This window comes from Suricata suricatta, chromosome 11 (assembly GCF_006229205.1).
Source record: "Suricata suricatta isolate VVHF042 chromosome 11, meerkat_22Aug2017_6uvM2_HiC, whole genome shotgun sequence".
NCBI classification, from domain to species: Eukaryota; Metazoa; Chordata; class Mammalia; order Carnivora; family Herpestidae; genus Suricata; species Suricata suricatta.
Genome location: NC_043710.1, coordinates 370185 through 387999, shown reverse-complemented (window position 1 = coordinate 387999; position 17815 = coordinate 370185). Strand labels below are relative to the sequence as shown.

Sequence of the window (17815 nt, the reverse complement as noted above, 5' to 3'; positions counted from 1 at the left end):
TAAGCTGTCAGCACAGAACCCGACGCAGGGCTCAAACCCACGGACCGGGAGATGGTGACCTGAGCCGAAGCTGGACGCTTAACCGACTGAGCCCCTCAGGCGCCCCATGTTTCTGCTACTTGAAGAGACCACGTGATGACGGCAGAAGCAGCTCCGATGGACGCTCCTGGGGGCGAGCGTGTGGCCCTCACGGAACCAGCGCGCCTGGGCTTACCTGCTCTTCTCCTGCGTTTCGCAGGGACTCGGGGTGCCATGGGGCGCTGGTACACGGCAGTGCTCAGCCCAGCAGCGACAGCCTCGATGGTCTCGTCCAGCAGAGAGGACATGAGGTACCTCGGGACATGCTACACGGGAAGGAGGGTGCCGTCAGCTGGGTGATCGCCCTCAGGCTGCTCACGCAGCCTGCTGCGCCCCACCTGGGTGCCCTCGAGGGCCAGCCCCGTCCCCACCCCCAGCAGGCTAACTGCAGAAGCCGGACGGCTGCCGCCTGGAAGCGGGGCTCGGGAGGCCCTCCTGAGAGGCGAGTGCAGGGCGAGAATACAGAACAAGGGCCAAGCAGACGGTAAGGGGCGAATGGCTCATCCAGTGCCGGACAAGGCAGCGCACCGAGCCGGTGCAGAGCCACACGGCACAGACGGGACCAGAGAGAGCGGGATCGGGAGACAGACAGGAAAACCGCAGCCAGACGCAGGGCACCAGGTGGAGACAGGAGCGGGTGAGGAGGGGCTACAGGCATCTGTGAGGAGGGCATGGGGTGCAAGCCCCCACAAAGCCCTCCAAACCCTTCCCATCAGCTGACGCCCCCCCCTTGGGTGAGCACCCCGGCCCGAGAGGCCTCGCCGCCCCCGGCTGGTGTGGCTGCAGGGACGCAACACTGGACGCGCCGGAGGGAGGCCGGGAGCCTCCCTGCGGGCTGTGGGCGTTCACAGGCCAGCTCTCCGCTCCTGCGCCCTCAGGCTGCGGGGGCCGACACAGCGCCCTGAGGTGCACAGCATTGCCCTTGAAGGCCCCACCCTGCCCCCTGCAGCCCTCCACGCACCTGCTGCCCAGAGCATTTGGGCAGCCAAGGTACACCAAGACAGGGGGTTCGTGCCCAGAGGGGCTGAGCCAGGAGTGGCCCCGCAGCGGGACCAGCAGCCACAGCGCCATACGTGCCCACCTGGATTCTTCTGGCGGTGGAGATCCGATTCCGGTTCACGGTCGCTCGGACTCTCTCGCTCTGCCGTGTCCTGGCAATGGCACGGGTCCTCCCTGTGTGAGGCCGAAGCCGGCTGGTGGTGGGCACCACGTCGGCCAAGAGTAGGGAGACCTCCTCCTCGCTCACAGGACCTGCATCTGGGAAGAAAGACAACCCTGGACTGATGTGGGGTTGCCACAGTGCCCCGGCTGCACTCCGAGAGAGCCCTGCAAGTTCTCCCACAAGACCGAGCCGCACCCCCCGCCCCCGCCCCCCAGCACTCCTGGCCTGAGGGAGGCGGTGCTCCCAGGAGACCAGAGGCTCCCCAATGCCCCCTGCCCGAGAGCCAGGCATTACCAGCGGCGGGAGCAGCTCCAGGGGCAGCACATTCAGGACAGAACCACTCATCCACCGGCACCTCCTGGAGAGGAGGGTCCAAACACTCCATGTGGTACCTGCGGGAACAACAGTGTGGCAACCAGGCGTCAGGCCCCCTGCTGCGACTAAGTGAGCCGCAGAACCGCATCCAAACGTGCTCCACGGCCGCCACACACCCTGCTGCAGGCCGAGCTGTGTCCCGAGAAGGAACCTGGACGTGGGGCCTCTGGGGAAGCAGGGGGTGGGGAGGGATTAAATGAGGTCAGGAGGGTGGGGCCCAGAACCCACCCGGGGGGGGGGGGCCATGGCGCGGGCCACCGGGAGCCCACACGCACTGATGGGAGACCCTGGGCTCTGAATTCTCCCGCAGTCCTTCCACGGGCAGGCCGGGCATCTCTGCTCACCCAGCAGGCCCTGACGGAAGCTGGGCCCCACAGGGGAGACGCACCATGTGGAGGAACCGAGCTAAGAAAGTGACCACTTGACCCAGGGCCGCTGCGTCCTCTGGGGGCTCCGCAGATGACGGTGGCAGGGGCCTTGTGCCCGCTTGTGCCTGGAGGCTCACCTCTGGTTGGCAGAGGGCGGCTTGCCCTTCTCCTACCCCACCCTCACTCAGCAGCCCCAAGAGTTTCAAATGTTGACACCTTACACTTCATAACCCAGTCGGAGGGGCTCGGGGGAGGGGGAGGGTCTGTCTGCTGAAAGCAAATGGAAATGTTGCCCAACCCCGGTTTTCCAACTGCTTCTATCCAGTCTTCACGGCGAGCGCTTTGGGAAGAGTCACTGCTGGCACGGCAGCCTTCTCCAAACGCACCCCAAGACCCCAGACAGCCCTGAGCCAAGCAAACACCCGTGCAGACACCCTGCTAAATCCCCGCAGACCTGAGCACAGACTCAGCTCGCTTAATGACCACATGCTGCTCACGGTGCAGACACACGAAGACCCAGGAGCCAGGAGCCAGACGGAAAGCCTCCCTCCGTGAACCCCTCGCCAGGACCCCACGAGGCCCACAGGGACGGAAGGGGTGGGGCTCCTCCTGGAACGTAACCCAGGCCAGCACGAAGCCCTAGGCAGCACCCAAAGCCCCAAGTAGGTTCCACCCTCAGCAGAACCCCCCTCATGGTCTCAGAAACAAAATCCCATGCAGAATCCACACATGCAGCATGGGTCACCCACGTTCTCACACGCGCTCAGGGCCTCCAGCAGGGGCCGCCGGTGTGTGTCGTCTAGGGGCCCAGCAGTCACCCCGCGGGGTAGGCCAGCAGGGGACTCGCTGGGGGGGGCGGGGGGGGCACTGCCTGGCCCGGCAGCCGCAGCCAGAGAACGGACCGCCCACCCAGCAAGGCCAGCCCTGGCTGCATGACTACTGGTCTCTGCTGGCTGAACCTCATGTTAAGTAGACAGCTTAAAAAAATCAGAGATGGTCTTCATCTTTTTTCCTGTAGCAGTGGAAGAATCTAGCATATTCCCATCATCTATTAAAAAAAGCCTTATGATTCCATTTTCAGAACAGTGGAAGAATTTCAGACTTGATTTTTAAGTTAGAAAATAAGTGTTACAAAAATTGAGCAGACTGCAGGGGGGCCTGGGTGACTCCGTTGGTGAAGTGTCTGACTTCAGCTCAGGTCATGACCTCATGGTTCATGGGTTCGAGCCCCACATCGGGCCCTGTGCTGCCAGCTCAGAGCCTGGAGCTGCTTCGGATTCTGTCCCTCTTTTTCTGCTCCTCCGCAACTCGCACTCTGGCTGTCTCTCTCCAAAGTAAATAAACGTTAAAGAAAAAACTGAGCAGACTACAAATGTTAACAGCTTGAGGACGTCTGAACATGTAAGATCTACACTTAGTAGTTCCAGTGTTTTCGATCCATAGAAGTTTTATGCACTTTGAGCACCGCCCTCAAGGCCCACAGAAGGCAAACACGTTTAGTACTCGGCTGGGGGGCCAGGGGCTGCAAAGGCAGGGCTGGTGACAAGGGCCACAGGCAGGCCTTCTCACCTCAAAGGGCCTCTCCTGCAGCAGCCGGCTGTCCTAGGCCTGCCCTTCACATGCTCAGAATGGCCGCAAACACAGAGGGAAAGAATCTGTTTTTCAGGTGTGAGTAGAGTACTGAGTGCTGACTAAGCTACCCTCTTGGCCCGGGTCCTCACGAGAACGTGTTTCTTCAGCTTCCTGCCTGCACTGCCCTGACAGAGGGCCCTGGCTCCGCCCGTCACCCAAGGCACCACTCTTCTGTCCCCCAGACTCACAGCAACCAGTGAGCGGGGGCCAGAAGACACGGCGACCCCCAGCGACCCCCACTGTATCATTCAGCCCGCAGGCATGCAGGCAGAGCCTTGTGGGGAGAGCAGACCGTGTGTGTGAGCCGAGAGGAGGGACTGGAGGGGGAGGCCCCTGGCGGGCGCCTTAGGAAAATACAGGCACACGGCCTCTGTCTGGGGAGGGAAGCACCGGGCAGGCAGGCCCTGGCAAGGGGTTGAAGGACACACGCTCCATGCCTCTAGGGCCAGCTCTGAGCCCCAGGGCTGGACACTTCTTGGCTCCTGATGCCTCTCAGCCCAGCCCTCAAAAGTGCTACCTGTTACCCAGGAGAAAGTTCCAGGCCTGCCGGCCCACCAGGATTCCCTCCCTGCTACTTGTGCCCCAAAGGAGAGGTTTCCACAGCCCTCCTACCACAGCCTTAGAGAAGAGAAATTCCTTAGACACCTAGCGATGGCTCACTGAGAAGAGGAATGTGCTGGGAGGAGGCCAAGGAAGGGCTCCCAGGAGCCAGGGCCTGTTGGACACAGGGTCACCCGCCCTCACAGAAAGCCGGGATCCTGCCCGAGTCCTCCTCTGGGCCCTCAACCCCGATTTCTCATATGTCCCTCACCCTTCCTCAATCTTGATGCATGACATGTGTCTTTGTGAGTCGCCTCAGAATACCCTGGGGGAACGGGCAGAGGGTATAAGCTGCGGAATAAGGGAGCCTGGGAGGCCTGCGGGTCACCAAGCAGCGGCCTGGGAGCCACTGTTCCGAATTCCAGAGGCGTGGCCTCCCTGAGCATCGCCGAGAAGCTCCACGGGTGGAAGCGCAGGACAGCAGCCCCAGGGACTTCCCCGAGACTTCACTCGGTCTCAGAGGTGGGCTCGCGGGGACTGGGGGCACCACGGCCTCCTCCGCCTGAGAAGCCACAGGGAGGCGCCCACGCTCACCCCGCGTCACAGCCATCGCACAGCAGCAGACGGTCCTCCCGGTCGCTCCTGCCGCACACCTCGCAAAACGTGGGGTCTTCCTCCGCATCCTGCCCAGCTCCGGCGTTCTCCACTGGAATCTGAAAGCAGAAAAGGCCACCGGTCACACGGCAGGCAGAGCCTGAACCCGAGGTGTGGCTGCTGGGCTGACGCGGAGCCCGCCGAGCAGCTTCTCGATGCCCACGCGTGCTCCATGGGCCCCGGAGGCCCCGGGGCAAAATGCACACAGCAACCACGCGCGGGCAGTCAGCCGAGAGAAAACGACGAATTCACCAGGAAACGAAGGATGACCCGCAGAAAGGTCCCCCGGGGCAGTGGCACTGGAGAGAGGAGGGAAGCGGGATACAAGCAGGAGGCCTTTATTCTCTCGAGGCCCGTGGAGGCGCAGGTGCAGGTGCCAGGAAGGCGGTGGCCCAGCGAGCTGCAGCGCACGGCAAGCAGCCCTCTACAGGCAGGTGTGGAGGCACGACCGTCTGGTGATCCAAGTCCCAAGACGCGCCAGGTCTTTAGACACTATCTTCCAACAGGACGCCACCCCCACCCCCACCCCCCGCCCATCTCCCCAGAGCCACAGACTACGGCCTCCGTGCTTCGTCCGCGACGGCCCCCAGGCCACACACCGGAGCACTCACGCTGCCTTTATTCCAGGGTCGGGTGGGGGTGGGGGGGGACCCAGGTCCTTCCCAGCCGCCTGCATTGTCCGCACTGGACTTGGAGTCACTCTCCAATCTTCTCCAACTGCGCTAGCTCGTGTGGCCCCTGGGCCCCCCACCACGCCCACACACGGGAAGGCCTCAGGGCCCACCTGCTTGGCTGATACCCCAGGGGCATGAAGATCATCTTCATGGAAACAGAGGCCCAGGTTCCAGGGAAGGAGAGCAGTGTCTAGCACAGGTGACGGGCCCAAGTGGGCAGAAGCAGAGCCGCCCCCTCCAGCCCAGCCCACGAGAAACCTGCACACAGAGCACCAAGTCCCCACGCGCACTGTAAATTAAACAGGTCTACGGCCGCAGGACGCATGTCGGAGGCGTGTGTCTGAGGCTCCGCAGGCCGCTCAACAACAGAAGACAGAACGGGCCCTTCAGGCCTCTCCCGAGCCGCGGAGCAGAAGCCACAGCAGCGGGCACTGAAGAACAAAGGTGGACCACTTCCTGTCCCCAGCCCTCCTCACACTCGGCCCCACCCCTGCCCAGGGGTCCTGAGACCCGAGACAACGGGCGTCCTCCCCCGGACCTCCCCCGTGGCTGTCGTGGCTGAAAACGAGGCTTGTGGGAGCAGGGGCAGGAAGGGAGAGACGCGGCCTCTGTGCAGCCCGCAGCCAAGGTGGCAGCCCCCCTTCCGGCCACTCCTCGGGCTCGGGGGCTCCCGAGGACAGTTCCGCGGTTTCTCAGATGCTCTTAGCCAATATTCACTCACTTCAGGAGAGCAACTGGACTTGTGAGAGCTTGTTCTCCCAACGAACAGGGACAGACACGATGAAGCATGGGGAGGGTGTCTCTAGCACGGCGTCGACACGTACCTTCTTCAAGACTTTACCGCCAAACCGAGCTCGAATGCAGATGCATTTAAATATAATTCGATCAACTGGACACGAATTGGCATTCTGTAAGAAATAAAAATTGCATCAGCATCTTTAGAATCACTTTCATGATTAACACCATACTCAAAACAAAAAAATTCCCTTAGAAGCGAAAAATTTGTGCTACACTGAAAATCAGATTTACACGGTCTACGTGCCCCAGGCCGAGTTGCTGGGAGCAGAGCACAGAAGACAAGAGATAGGTGCCTGCCTTGCAGAGCTGCTCTCCTGCTGGGGACGGGGGAGGCAGGCTGGCCGAGCACACGCGCGCGCCACGAACCTGCTGAGTGCCAGGCGCCGAGGCGGGTGCAGGGGCCCTGGGCCAGCCTCCAGCCGGGTCACCGGCCGTTCTGCAGCCCCTCCCTCCGGGCTGTGGTTCGGAGCCTTTACCAGTTCTCACACATGCCCGTGCGAGGTCACCCGTGTTTCCTCGTAAACGCTGGTACTTCCTCACGTAGCGTGGCCGCTCTTCAAGCGTTCCCAATCTTTACTATTTGGGCACACAGAGTTCCTGGTTCTAAAACGCCTCTATCACCTACATCCTGCACAATGACAGGCGTCCTTTTTACACGTCTATCTCGATGAGTTCTGACAAATTTACATCTGTGTGGTCGGCACCCAAGCCCTCCAATTCCCCGCCCCCTCTCTGCTCCCCTGGCCTGACCCGAGGACAGGCTGGGGCTGTCCACGCCGCCGCCGCTCTCCACCAGCAGGTGGGGCTGAACGGTCGCCGGTCCCCGTGCGGCGCCCACGCGGCAGGCGAAGGGAAGCTGCCCGCACAGGCGACGGGCCGTGCAGATGCTCTCGGCCTCTCGCCGGCGCCCAGGTCAACAGTGTGTGAGCCGTGTGGCTGGATGCCACCCCCCCCCAATCTGGGAGGTACAAGGGCTCCCATCCTCCCGGGTCTCCGGTGTGACCTTCTGGCACCCGTGGTGGCATCTCACGGTGGCACCACACTCCCAAGAACACCTGTGCTCAGTGCCCACGTGTAAACACATCTGACTGTTCCCGCTAAGACTCCTTCCCCGTCCTGAGAGCTGCCTGCATCGTCCCACGAAGGCTTCCGAGCACCGCTTGCTAACTTCCGATCCAGAGTCCAGGCGGCGTTGTGTGCGGGGCGCGAGCGGCCTTCTCTCTCTCCATCTGTCGTGCACGCCCGGAGAGCCCCCTCCCCTCAGTGAGATGCCACCCACTGTCCTCGGTGTGGCCATCCCCACAGGCCCCCGCCGCGCTCCTGGGGCCCGGTCTCCACTCTCAGACCAACACTGGTATGCTACAGTTCTATGATCTTAACATCCAGTACATGGCTGCGCTCTTTCAAAAGGACCGCCAATCCTTGGCGTTTTCTTTGTCCCCTCTACGAACCTCTACGAGCCTGCTAGGCTCTGATGCTCCGCTTAGGACGGCCACGGACGTCTACCACCGCTGCCATCTCTCTGAGGTGGGATTTCCCTTCCAGAAAGCGCTTTCTTCAGTCAGTCTCAATGGTTCTAGAAAAGCTCTTGAAAGGTCTCATGTGTTCTCAGGACCCCTACGTGTCCTGTCACTTTTAATCTGTGTTAATCTCGTGTCTGGCCGGCTTGCTGAACGCCACATTACAACAGCCCGTTGGTAAAACATCTCTATCAGTAAGTTATTTGTAAGTAAAAACTTTTCCGACACAATACTAATACCTTTGTTTTCTCCTTGTAGTAATTCAGAACACCATCGACCAGGAGACAGACAACCCACACCCTGTTGTGTTCCTCGATTTACAAGGCTCTGCTGGCCACGAAAACCTAAACCTTGATCTAACGTGGGCGACGGATCCAGCAGCACAAAGCAGAGCCGGTGGTATGAGGGCCACACAAACCCCCACACGCAGGTGCTCTGAGCTCTCCGGGGGAAGGGGGTGCAGGGCCGGGGTCACAGGCTACGTGTTACCGTTAATCCGGCTGAGTGAGGTGGTGGCTTGGAGACCTGCCACCTTCACGCCGCATCCCCGCTGGCGAAATGACAGGCGGTGGACGGGGAGACAGAGCATGGAAAGCAGACTTAACGGGTCTTGAAGATGGGGGCTGGGGGCGCACACCACTCCTCCTGTACTATTCTACTTCTTTGAAATTTTTCACGATAAAAAGTTTAGTAAGTAAGAAAGAGTTCATCATGAAATATACTGCATCCTTCTGATAAATTCTCTTCATCTGTTTTAAGAATGGCTCCCTTTACTGCTGGTTATCATGACTCAGGGCCAAAGTGAACCGGATGCTTTCTCTGCATCTATGAGATGATCCCACCTTGTGGGGCCACAGCATATGAGGCTGACTCTGCTGGCCACAGACTGCCCCTAGGTCATTCAGGGTTTCTGCAGACAGGTCCCCAAGGGATACGGACCCATATATAATCCTCTCTCCTGCCTCCTCATCCAATGCTCAAGCATACCACCCCACAGTGAGCTTTATCAGCAACCTCCACAGCACACCAACAAAGCAAAGACCAGGCTAGGACCTAACCCTGTGACTCCGATTTCTACTGTAGAACAGAGAGAACCACCCAGCAAAAGGCCAGCGACTGACAGGGTCACTTATAAATGGAGAGGGGGCTGACCAGGTGGCTCAGTCGGTGGAGCCTCTGACTCTTGACGTCAGCTCAGATCATGATCTCATAGGTCGCGGGCTGCACTAATAGTGTGGAGCCTGCCCGGGGTTCTGTCTCTCTGTTCCCCGCCCCAAATAAACTTAATTAAAAACCAAGTAAAGAAACAGAGAGAGGCCGTTCTGCAGGAAGAGCCTCGGAGCCCTGCTCACCTTGGACCACTCCACGATACAGTCCAGGCAGAAATAATGGGCACAGCTCTCCGGGGTCCCCAGGGCCTGGTCCCGGAAAGCGTTGAGGCAGATGGGGCAGCTCTCCGAATCGTCATCAGAATTAAATGCGCCATTGGCTTCCAACTCCCCCTGAGTGTCCACCACTGCCGCTAGTGTTTCCATACCACCTCCTTCTCTTCCTTCTTCTTCAGAGTCTTCAGAACCTTGAGGAAGAAGGAACACAACTTCGTGAACTGGTACACTACAAGGAACCAGGCCACAACTGCACTCGGGAAAGTGTGTTTCCAAATCCCTTTTCAGCAGCCCTGCCGGGTGTGACCACCCCTGGGCCCCTCACCTCACACTGTGTCCAAGCTAAGGGGATATGACGTGCCAGCTCCACTCGCCCTCCTCTGGAGCAGAATCAGAACCCTCATGATCAGGGCAGGCTCCCCGAGGCCACCCCCACCTGACAACTGGGTTCCCCAAGGCAGCCCTCCTCGGCACAGCAGCCTCCAGACGGTGCCACGTGCCCCCAAAGCCTTTCTCGAAACGTGATGTTAACAAATCATCTACCTCTGAGACCTCTCTTATAGGCCTCTTGTTTTATTCTCTGGGGATGTAGAGAACATAGATTCTTAACGAGGCAATTTGGCCTGACGGTTCTGATCAATTCTGAGGCTGGGACTTGACCAGCAGAGGAGGAGGCACTTTTGAGATCAGCGCAGCAGTGGACACATGCGTTTCGTTTTCTCTCCCTCCCAAACTCCACTGAAGGAGAGACCCAGGTCCACTGGCACCAGAGGTGTGGCAGGCAGGGTCCTCACAAGCCCCCAGCACTCCACCCCATCCAATCCACTTCAGTGTGGACACAGCGAGTGGCTCAATTCCCTCTGCATGGCGGAGGGAACCTAATCATGTGGCTCCTTCGACAGCCATGTTCCCCGGCTGGCTGCAGAGAAGGGAGTCAGAGGGATGTGCTCCTGGCAGGCGTGGAAGCAAGCTAACTGCTGACGCGAAGTGCCCACGAAGGGAGGCCTCGACGAGGTGAGGACAGGCCCCAGGCGGCAGCCGGCCAGAAACCAGGACGTCAGCCCTCCACCTGAGGCTCGGTGGGAATCGTGACCCTGTGACCCCTTGACGTCAGCTGGTGAGTCCCTAGCGAAGGACCAGCAGCCCACACCTGGACAGCTGGCCCCAGAAACACAGAGGTAAGGTGCGCACTGTCCTGAGCTGCCAGGTTCGTGACAACTCGTCACATGGCAAAAAGGAAGGAAGGGAAGGAGGGAGGGAGGGAGGAAAACCCAATGAAATTAGTATGCACAAAATTTTTGGAAAAGGCCTGGTGAGAGGCTGCATGAAAATGGACTTTGCTCAGCGTTCCCGCTTTGCTAAAGGGCCAAGAAAGCAGAAGCAGGCTGGGGCCAGGTGATCGGGTCTTCCCACTGAAGTCCCAGAGGCACAAGAATCGTCCATCTGAGGGCCGCCTGGACCTCGTGCGGCACCTCGGCTCAGCGAGCGACGCCTCTGAAGTCTCAGGGACAGTGACCGCCGCTGAGGAGGGCGGACAGACTTGTGCGGGTGTGTGAGGCCCGAAGCCGCCCATCTCTGCTCAGCCTGTCTCAGGGGCTGCTTGCCGGAGACGCTCCCGACTAGATGGGGGAACAAATCAAGGATGGTGCCGATGCAGGCGCCAGCCTGGCTGCGCAGCAGGCCTGGAAACCCGGGCGCTGAAGAGCGCAGGTCTCCGAGAAGAGCACGTCCACTGGAGGAGACGGGGCGCCCTGGGGCTACGCCCTGGGCCAGCCATGGTGACTCACGCTCCCTCATCCGTGACAGCTCCCTGCGGAGCATGTGAGCCTGGGGATCGGGGCTGAGGCCACAGATCAGAGCCCTAAGGCCTCAGGTTTTTCGGTAAGACTTAGGCAAATAATACTTACAGTTGGAAACTCAGGAGACAGCAATCATGCTAGTGATTTTCAGGAACAAATACTAGAGCAAGTAAAGTGACTACTACAAGAGGGCCCCTGGGAAGGGACGGCCCGTAGGGGTGCAGGAAACACCCTCATCGGAAACTCCCTTCTCGAGGTCTGACAGCACTTCCCACACGAGCACCTTATATGCTGCAAAGACTGAAGCGTGTGCAGGGAGGCTTCCAGGCCCGCCAGCCACACCCGGGGTCCCGTGGCCTCCCTTCCTGCGGCGCCTCGCCGCCCGCAGGCCCGGTGGCTGCGTCTGCCTCCTTCCTGCCCTTTGGGCCCCAGCTCAGCTTGGCACGTATTACACTTAGCACGACTGTTTTTTTTTTTTAATGTGTGTTTATTTTTGAGAGACAGAGAGACAGAGCATGAGCAGGAGAAGGGCAGAGAGAAGGAGACACAGACTCTGAAGCAGGATCCAGGCTCCGAGCTGTCAGCACAGAACCCGACACAGGGCTCAAACCCATGAGCCGAGAGATCATGGCCTGAGCCGAAGTGGACCACTTAACTGAGCCACCCAGGCACCCCTCAACTGCTTCTTTATGTCACCATGCCTGATGCTAAGTGGGAAGCTCAGGAACCCCAGCTGAGCTGACTTCTGTGCTCTCAGGCCCCGCCCAGATTCTCTGGCCTCCAACAGTCCCTCAGACTGTCTCCTGGCTCCAGCGCTGCCAATGCCAAGTGTGTGCGCCCAAAACCGGCTGCAGGGTAAGCATAACACCCCCACTCAATCTTGGGGGATAAGCAGAAGAAGCGAATTCATGACCTGAAAACCCAGGCAGGATTTCACATCCCTGCGTACAGGTCCCTGCGTACAGTATTTAAAACCTAACTCCGGGGGTGCCTGGGTGGCTCAGCTGATCAAGCGTCCAGCTCTTGATTTCAGCTCTGGTCATGATCTCTCTCGGTTTGTGGGTTCAAGTCCAGCGTCCTGGTTCTGTCCTCTCTCTGCCCCTTCCCCAGCTAGTGCTCTTGCTCTCTCTCAAAATAAACAAATAAAACCTAATTTAAAAAACCTAACTCTGGAAGAGCGTATCATTGATACAAAGTTGCAAACTCACACTGGCTCATGCTATTTCAGTCCTGTTCCCTCATGAGCACTGTCCAAAACATGAAGGATTCCCTTTCTGGAACATTCTAACACTAACAACCACAGGAGGCAGAGTCAAATACACAAATCATGGTATTTGCTTTAAGACCATGGCTTTCCTGACTTAATGACTATGCCAAAAAAAAAAAAAAGCAGCCATTAGCCAAACTTCCAAAGTCCAGCACCCTATCAGCAGAGTGCCACGTGTGCCCTCCCTCTGAGGAAAGTGAGCACAGCTGGTCTTGGACAGGGTGGTCCAGCCTGGGGCCCTGTGGGCCATGCACAGCCAGGGCAGCTAAAAAGGATGGCGAAGGAGGCGCTGTCGGCCTAACCAGTGTCCCTTAGAGCAGCATTTCCTGTGCAGAAGTTGAAGGGCACACGTGCCAACCAGCACGCCTGTGCTGGGAATTCCTTAATGAAGTCACTTCGCACATTTGCCAGCTCTCTCAGGGACTCTGGTCAGAACAAGAACAAGCCACAGATGACGCCACTGACCTGTTGAGGGTCCTGGCCAGGCGGCCCCGGGCCACAGCACCCCTCGCCTCGGCTCACTCTGCCCTGTACCTGCGGGTGTGGGGGCTCGGGCCCCCAAGAGCCTTCCGCTCAGTACGCCAGCAAGTCCACCCTGTGCGCTCTCCCTGGAAAGACCCTCCTTCATGGCGCTCCACCATCTTAGACTTTTGAATCTCCTGCCGTCAGCAGAGAAGAGGCCTGTGAAGCCATGTTGTCAAACTGAACTCTGCAGCAGAGGATGACAACAAGAGCAAGCTGCTGCCGCAGCGGAAGGCGAGGGCCCACCGCGGGGACTGCAGGCCAGACAAACCGGCCGAGGAGCCTCTACCGAGTCTCCCCAGCCCGCAGCCGGCCAGTGTGGTCGAGGCATCGACTCCGCTAACAGCGCCTTGGGAACCGCTTTCCCTGTCCCCAGGAAGCTGCTCGAACGCTGGTGCCCTCACCAGATCGGTCCTCCAGGCCGCCCTCCTCGTCCTCCCCGTCGGTGCTGCAGCTGCGCTCGCTGCCCGTGTCATCCTCAGAGCTGCCACTGCTCCCGTCGCTGCTGTCTTCTAAGGCGAAAAGGAGGAAGACGCAAGCCCAGGGTAAGTGTCACACAGTTAAGGCAGCAAAAAGCAAGGGCTGGCTCAGAGCTGCACAGAGGTACCCAGAGGCGCCGGCCAAAGGGACTAGCGGGACCAGTGGTGGCTGACCAGGTAGGGCCAGGGAGTCCGGCTGAGGGGGAGATAAACAAATGTATCGCTAATGCAACTTAAAGGCAAGAATAACTTTAAAAAGACAGAGTTGAAATTAACACATGTAGAAAATGCTCCAAAGGGAACTCCAGCTCTCCCAGAGCCAACAACCCTGAGAGGGGCAAGCCAGGGCCACCTGCTCGCCGGCCTCCGCGGAAGGAGCAGGCGATGGGCTCACCAGCACTGCTGGCCAGGGCAGCGGGGCTGAGTCGCGAGTGTCCATCTGGCCCTGGGCTTCGGTCCACAAGCTCGTCCAGGCTGTCGTCATCCATCGCTAGACATTGGCGTTTGGCTCTGAAATTAACCAGAGTCAAATGATTCCCAATTGTCCCAGGATGCAACACTCCCCTTCTGCAACCCAAAGGTCTCCAGTCACTTGCTGCACATCATGACCTGGTGACGTGTGTTCACTTGTAAGACACGGAAGCCAAGCCGGGAGACAGAAAACAAAACAACTAGGGATACGTGGGGGCTGTCAGTTGGGCATCCGACTCTTGCTTTCAGCTCGGGTCACGACCCAGGGGGGTGGGATCGAGCCCCACGTCGGGCTTCACGTCCATTCCCATTTAGGCTTCACGTTCAGCAGGAAGTTTGGCTTAAGGTTCTCTCTCTTTCAAGTTAGGAACAAAAGCAAAGTAACAAAGCAATTCTAACCACAAAGATATAAAAAAAGACACTGACTGCATCTACAAAGGCGAAAAGTCAAATCTCACTTCCAAGTCAAATCTCAATTTGTAATGGACCTGATGTACCTTCAGTCTGGCAACATTTTTGTACAGTCGGGCACCTACAACACCTTAACTCTCCTGAGGAATCCTGACACCAGGCACAATGAGATGGCTTATCACAAGCTGAGGCAAAGCACGGTTTTCAATGCAGGGTGGTGGGAGGTGCCAGATGGAACGAGATGACTAACAGGACCCTCTTCCTGTACTCCCCTACCCTGTCACTCTCAGCCAAAGCTAGCCAGCCCAACCTCAGCTCACCAGACCACCACAGGGAGGCTGCGAGTCAGCCAAGGCTCATCTGACCTCACCCTAAGTGTATCCACGGGGCACTGCTGAGACGGAACTGGCCAACAGCAGCACGGGCACAGAGGTGGGGCCCCACCACTCAGACGCCATGTCCACTTGCTCCGGGGCTCTTGATCTCCAAGCGGGGACACCTGTCCTGCCCACTCTGCAAGACCGCCACAAAGATGACACAGAAGATCTAGACAGATAACCTCACAAATGCACAATGCACCTCCTTTACCAGGCCTCCAACCTTGCAGACCCCAAATAAGGGCTCCTTTCTCAACAATGCACTCACGACATTTCCCAGATGACTCTGAGAGGACCCACCTAACTCTCTAAGACATAATGAAGAAAACTCTCCCTCTGCAGTGTGCTTTGGGCAAACCCACTCTCCATGGTCAGAGAAAAGGGGTCACGAAGAAGACCGGAGGGCAGAGGAGAGGAAGACGGGTTGGGCCAGCATGCCCGAGAGCCGGGCAACGTTCCCGTTCGCGGACCCCACATGCAGCCTTCTCTCCCATGGGCCGAGGGCCACTCACCAAGGGCTCTACACCCATTATGGCGGCCAGGAGAGGGGCTCTCACCACCACCTTTGACAGATGCTCCCAGAGAACAATCTCCCGGTGGGGCTAAGGCCTGGTTCAGATTCCGGAGCGCCTAGCTTCCCTTACAAAGCCCAAGATTCTAGGATAATGTCCCCTAAAATAGCAAGGGCATATTTACATGATGAACCTATCAACTGCTTTATATTGCTTCCACCTGGAAATCTATTTAGCCCCCTAACGTTACCACCTTTCTTGTACTTAGTGCTCTAAGGTGAAGAAAATGAGCCATGGTCGCACTCAACTAAGGGTCTGAATCCTTGGTGACTCAGCAACACAGCAGGGACCCAGCCTGTCCTGCAAGTCCTGGCCATGACTCCTGCTAGAGGCACACAGACGAAGGGGCACGACAAAGCCACTGTCCTGGGAGGATGCCCTGTCTCCTACGGGTACAGTGGCTTCAGGGCTCAGGGGAGAGGACCTAGAACGGTCTGACCACGGTTGTGACCGCTCCTACACGTGGACTCCATGTCATCCTGGGGCGGCTGCTCCAGCACCCACCTGCCCCTGCCGCGTGCGGCTCCCTCGCCTGCCCCACAAGGGGGGGTGACTGCAGCTGGCCCTCAAACCACATGAGTTTGAAGCGCATGGGGCCATCGACACGTGACACCGCTTTGGGAAGCATAGGACCGTAAACGTGTTTTCCTTCCTCAGGATTTCCTCGGCAGCATTTTTTGTGTACTTACTTTCTAAGACCACAACCTGTATCATACAGAACACAGGTGTCAATCAGTGGTTTCTGTGACCGGTAAGGCTTCCAGTCAATGGCAGACTATCAACAACAAAGTCTTCAGAGTCCAAAGTCAAACATGGAATTGACTGTGTGGGGATCTGCACCCCAAACCCTGTGTTGTTCAAGGGTCAACTGTACCATCACACAGAGACCTGCCAGTGAATCCTACAGACACCAGAAAATTTAACCCCTGAGGCCACCAAAGACACAACAGAGCACAGCTGAGGACAGTTTTTAGGACAAACCCTTAGCCTATGACGCGTTACACAGCAGCAGATCAAAGGAAGAACAGGTAACCCGGCTTCTCTGGGGCACGGAGACCTAGGCCCACCTGTAATGGGCGGGGCAAGGCCTACCTCAGAGGGCTGCCCGAAGAGGCCAGCAATGCCATGACGCAGTTTGGCACATGGGGGCTTGCCAGAAATGCCAGCCCGGGAACGGGGTCTAATCCCCGAGTCCCTGCCCCCGTGGGGTTCAGTCCCGTGGCCTCGTGCCCCTCCACCACAGCTGGGGAGAAGAAGCTCTATCAGGGCAGCAGGAGAGCGGCGATTACAAGGCTGGGAACTGTCAGTTCTGGTTCTATCATGCGACAGTTCACTGCTGGCAGGACCCAGGGGAAAAAAAAAACCCAGGGAGCCTCTGAAAGTACTTTCCAGAGCAAGCACCTGTGCAAGTACCAAGGAAGACACCACAACTAGAGACCCCTAGCAGTCCTTTCCCTGTCGGGAACACTGCAGTCAGAACTCTGTGAGTGGGGACCCCCAGCTTAGGACCTACTGGCTCACCAGCAGCCCCGGCTCAGACATGCCTGCCCAGATTCACCATCCCCACCTCTGCCCCTGTGCTCCAGACGACAGGCCAGGAAGCCATTTCACAGGAAGGCCCACAGCCCCTCCCGGCTGCTGGACGTGCTCTGGGGTTCTCCTGCTCAACCTCTAGACTTAGAGCATCGAGAGGGAACAGTTAAACCAGAAGGAGTATTCGTTTCTTTTCAAATGAAGAGACCCAAAGCACCTACAATTCCAACCGTTCCTAAGGAAGCAAAAGAGCTTCAGTGGTAACTGGCACCTGGACCAAGACCAGAACCTAGAGTGCCCATCGCCAGGCCCCGGGGAAGGCTGCCAGTTCCAACATTTCACACCGGGCCAGGCCTGTCATTCTCTACTCATTGTCTGCCAGCGAACACAAGACGTCAGAACTGTAAACTGCAACAGAAGTGAAAAAGCTAGGGCCCATCAAGGTCTTTGCAGGGGCTGAGACGGCCACCGAGGGTCCATGTTGGGGGGCCAGAGAGGACTAAAGCCAAGCTCGCCCTGTCAGAGCCCTGCCACTGGCCCGGTGCAGAGAATGCACTGGAAGGTGCCAGCTGTTATTAGGACTGCACATTTCCCCCATAAACACAAAGCCTGCCAGTGGCCCTGGGCCAGGGTCGGTATGCTGCGTCCCAAGTCAAACCTCACCTGGGCCTCACGTTCTACCCGTATGACCGCTGGCTACAAGGTGGCGCACCAGGCAGACGCCAGAACGGTATGCAACCTCCTACCCTGACAAAGGGGTGACACGAGCTCCGCTAAAGAGAGCGCCGCCCCAAGTCCCGGGGTGCGCTAACCCGGCGCTCCGGCAGCGCGCTCCGCAGCTGGGCGCCGCTGGCAAGTTACTTAACCTCTCCAGGCTCGGCTCGGCTCACTTGTAGAAGAGGAAGGATGATCCCTACTCCGGGGGTTGTTGGGTAGACTACGTGAGTTAACAGGAAACCATCCCGCGAACCACTCGGACCGCCAAAACCGAGACGAAGCCGACGAAAGCAGTGACGACCGGGAGCTGGAAACGAGTTGGGCAAAAGGTCACACCTCACTCAGAGGGTAGAGCGGCAGCGCGGGGTTTGGGGGGTGGGACCGTCAGACAGGGCGGGGTGCGCTCCCCGCGGCAGGGGACCGGAGGCGGCCACCCCGGAAACCCGCCGGCAGACCGAGAGGCCGCGCAGGCTCGGCGCGA

General features: G+C 58.6%; 1 protein-coding gene across 3 annotated transcripts in view; it reads right to left on the bottom strand.

The window, feature by feature from the left end:
• PHRF1 (PHD and ring finger domains 1) overlaps positions 1-17815 on the bottom strand; it is a 29041-nt gene that overhangs the window by 10943 nt on the left and 283 nt on the right. For 2 of the 3 annotated variants that reach the window (XM_029914935.1, XM_029914936.1), the window contains exons 2-10: positions 17484-17641; positions 13648-13763; positions 13179-13286; positions 9154-9377; positions 6308-6391; positions 4750-4868; positions 1535-1632; positions 1160-1335; positions 215-344 (exon numbers count right to left, since the gene is read on the bottom strand). In XM_029914935.1, coding sequence (XP_029770795.1) covers positions 215-344; positions 1160-1335; positions 1535-1632; positions 4750-4868; positions 6308-6391; positions 9154-9377; positions 13179-13286; positions 13648-13741 — 1033 coding nt within the window. In that variant the 5' untranslated portion in view covers positions 13742-13763; positions 17484-17641. The remainder of the gene's footprint in view (positions 1-214; positions 345-1159; positions 1336-1534; positions 1633-4749; positions 4869-6307; positions 6392-9153; positions 9378-13178; positions 13287-13647; positions 13764-17483; positions 17642-17815) is intronic. The other variant, XM_029914937.1, reaches the window with a different exon arrangement.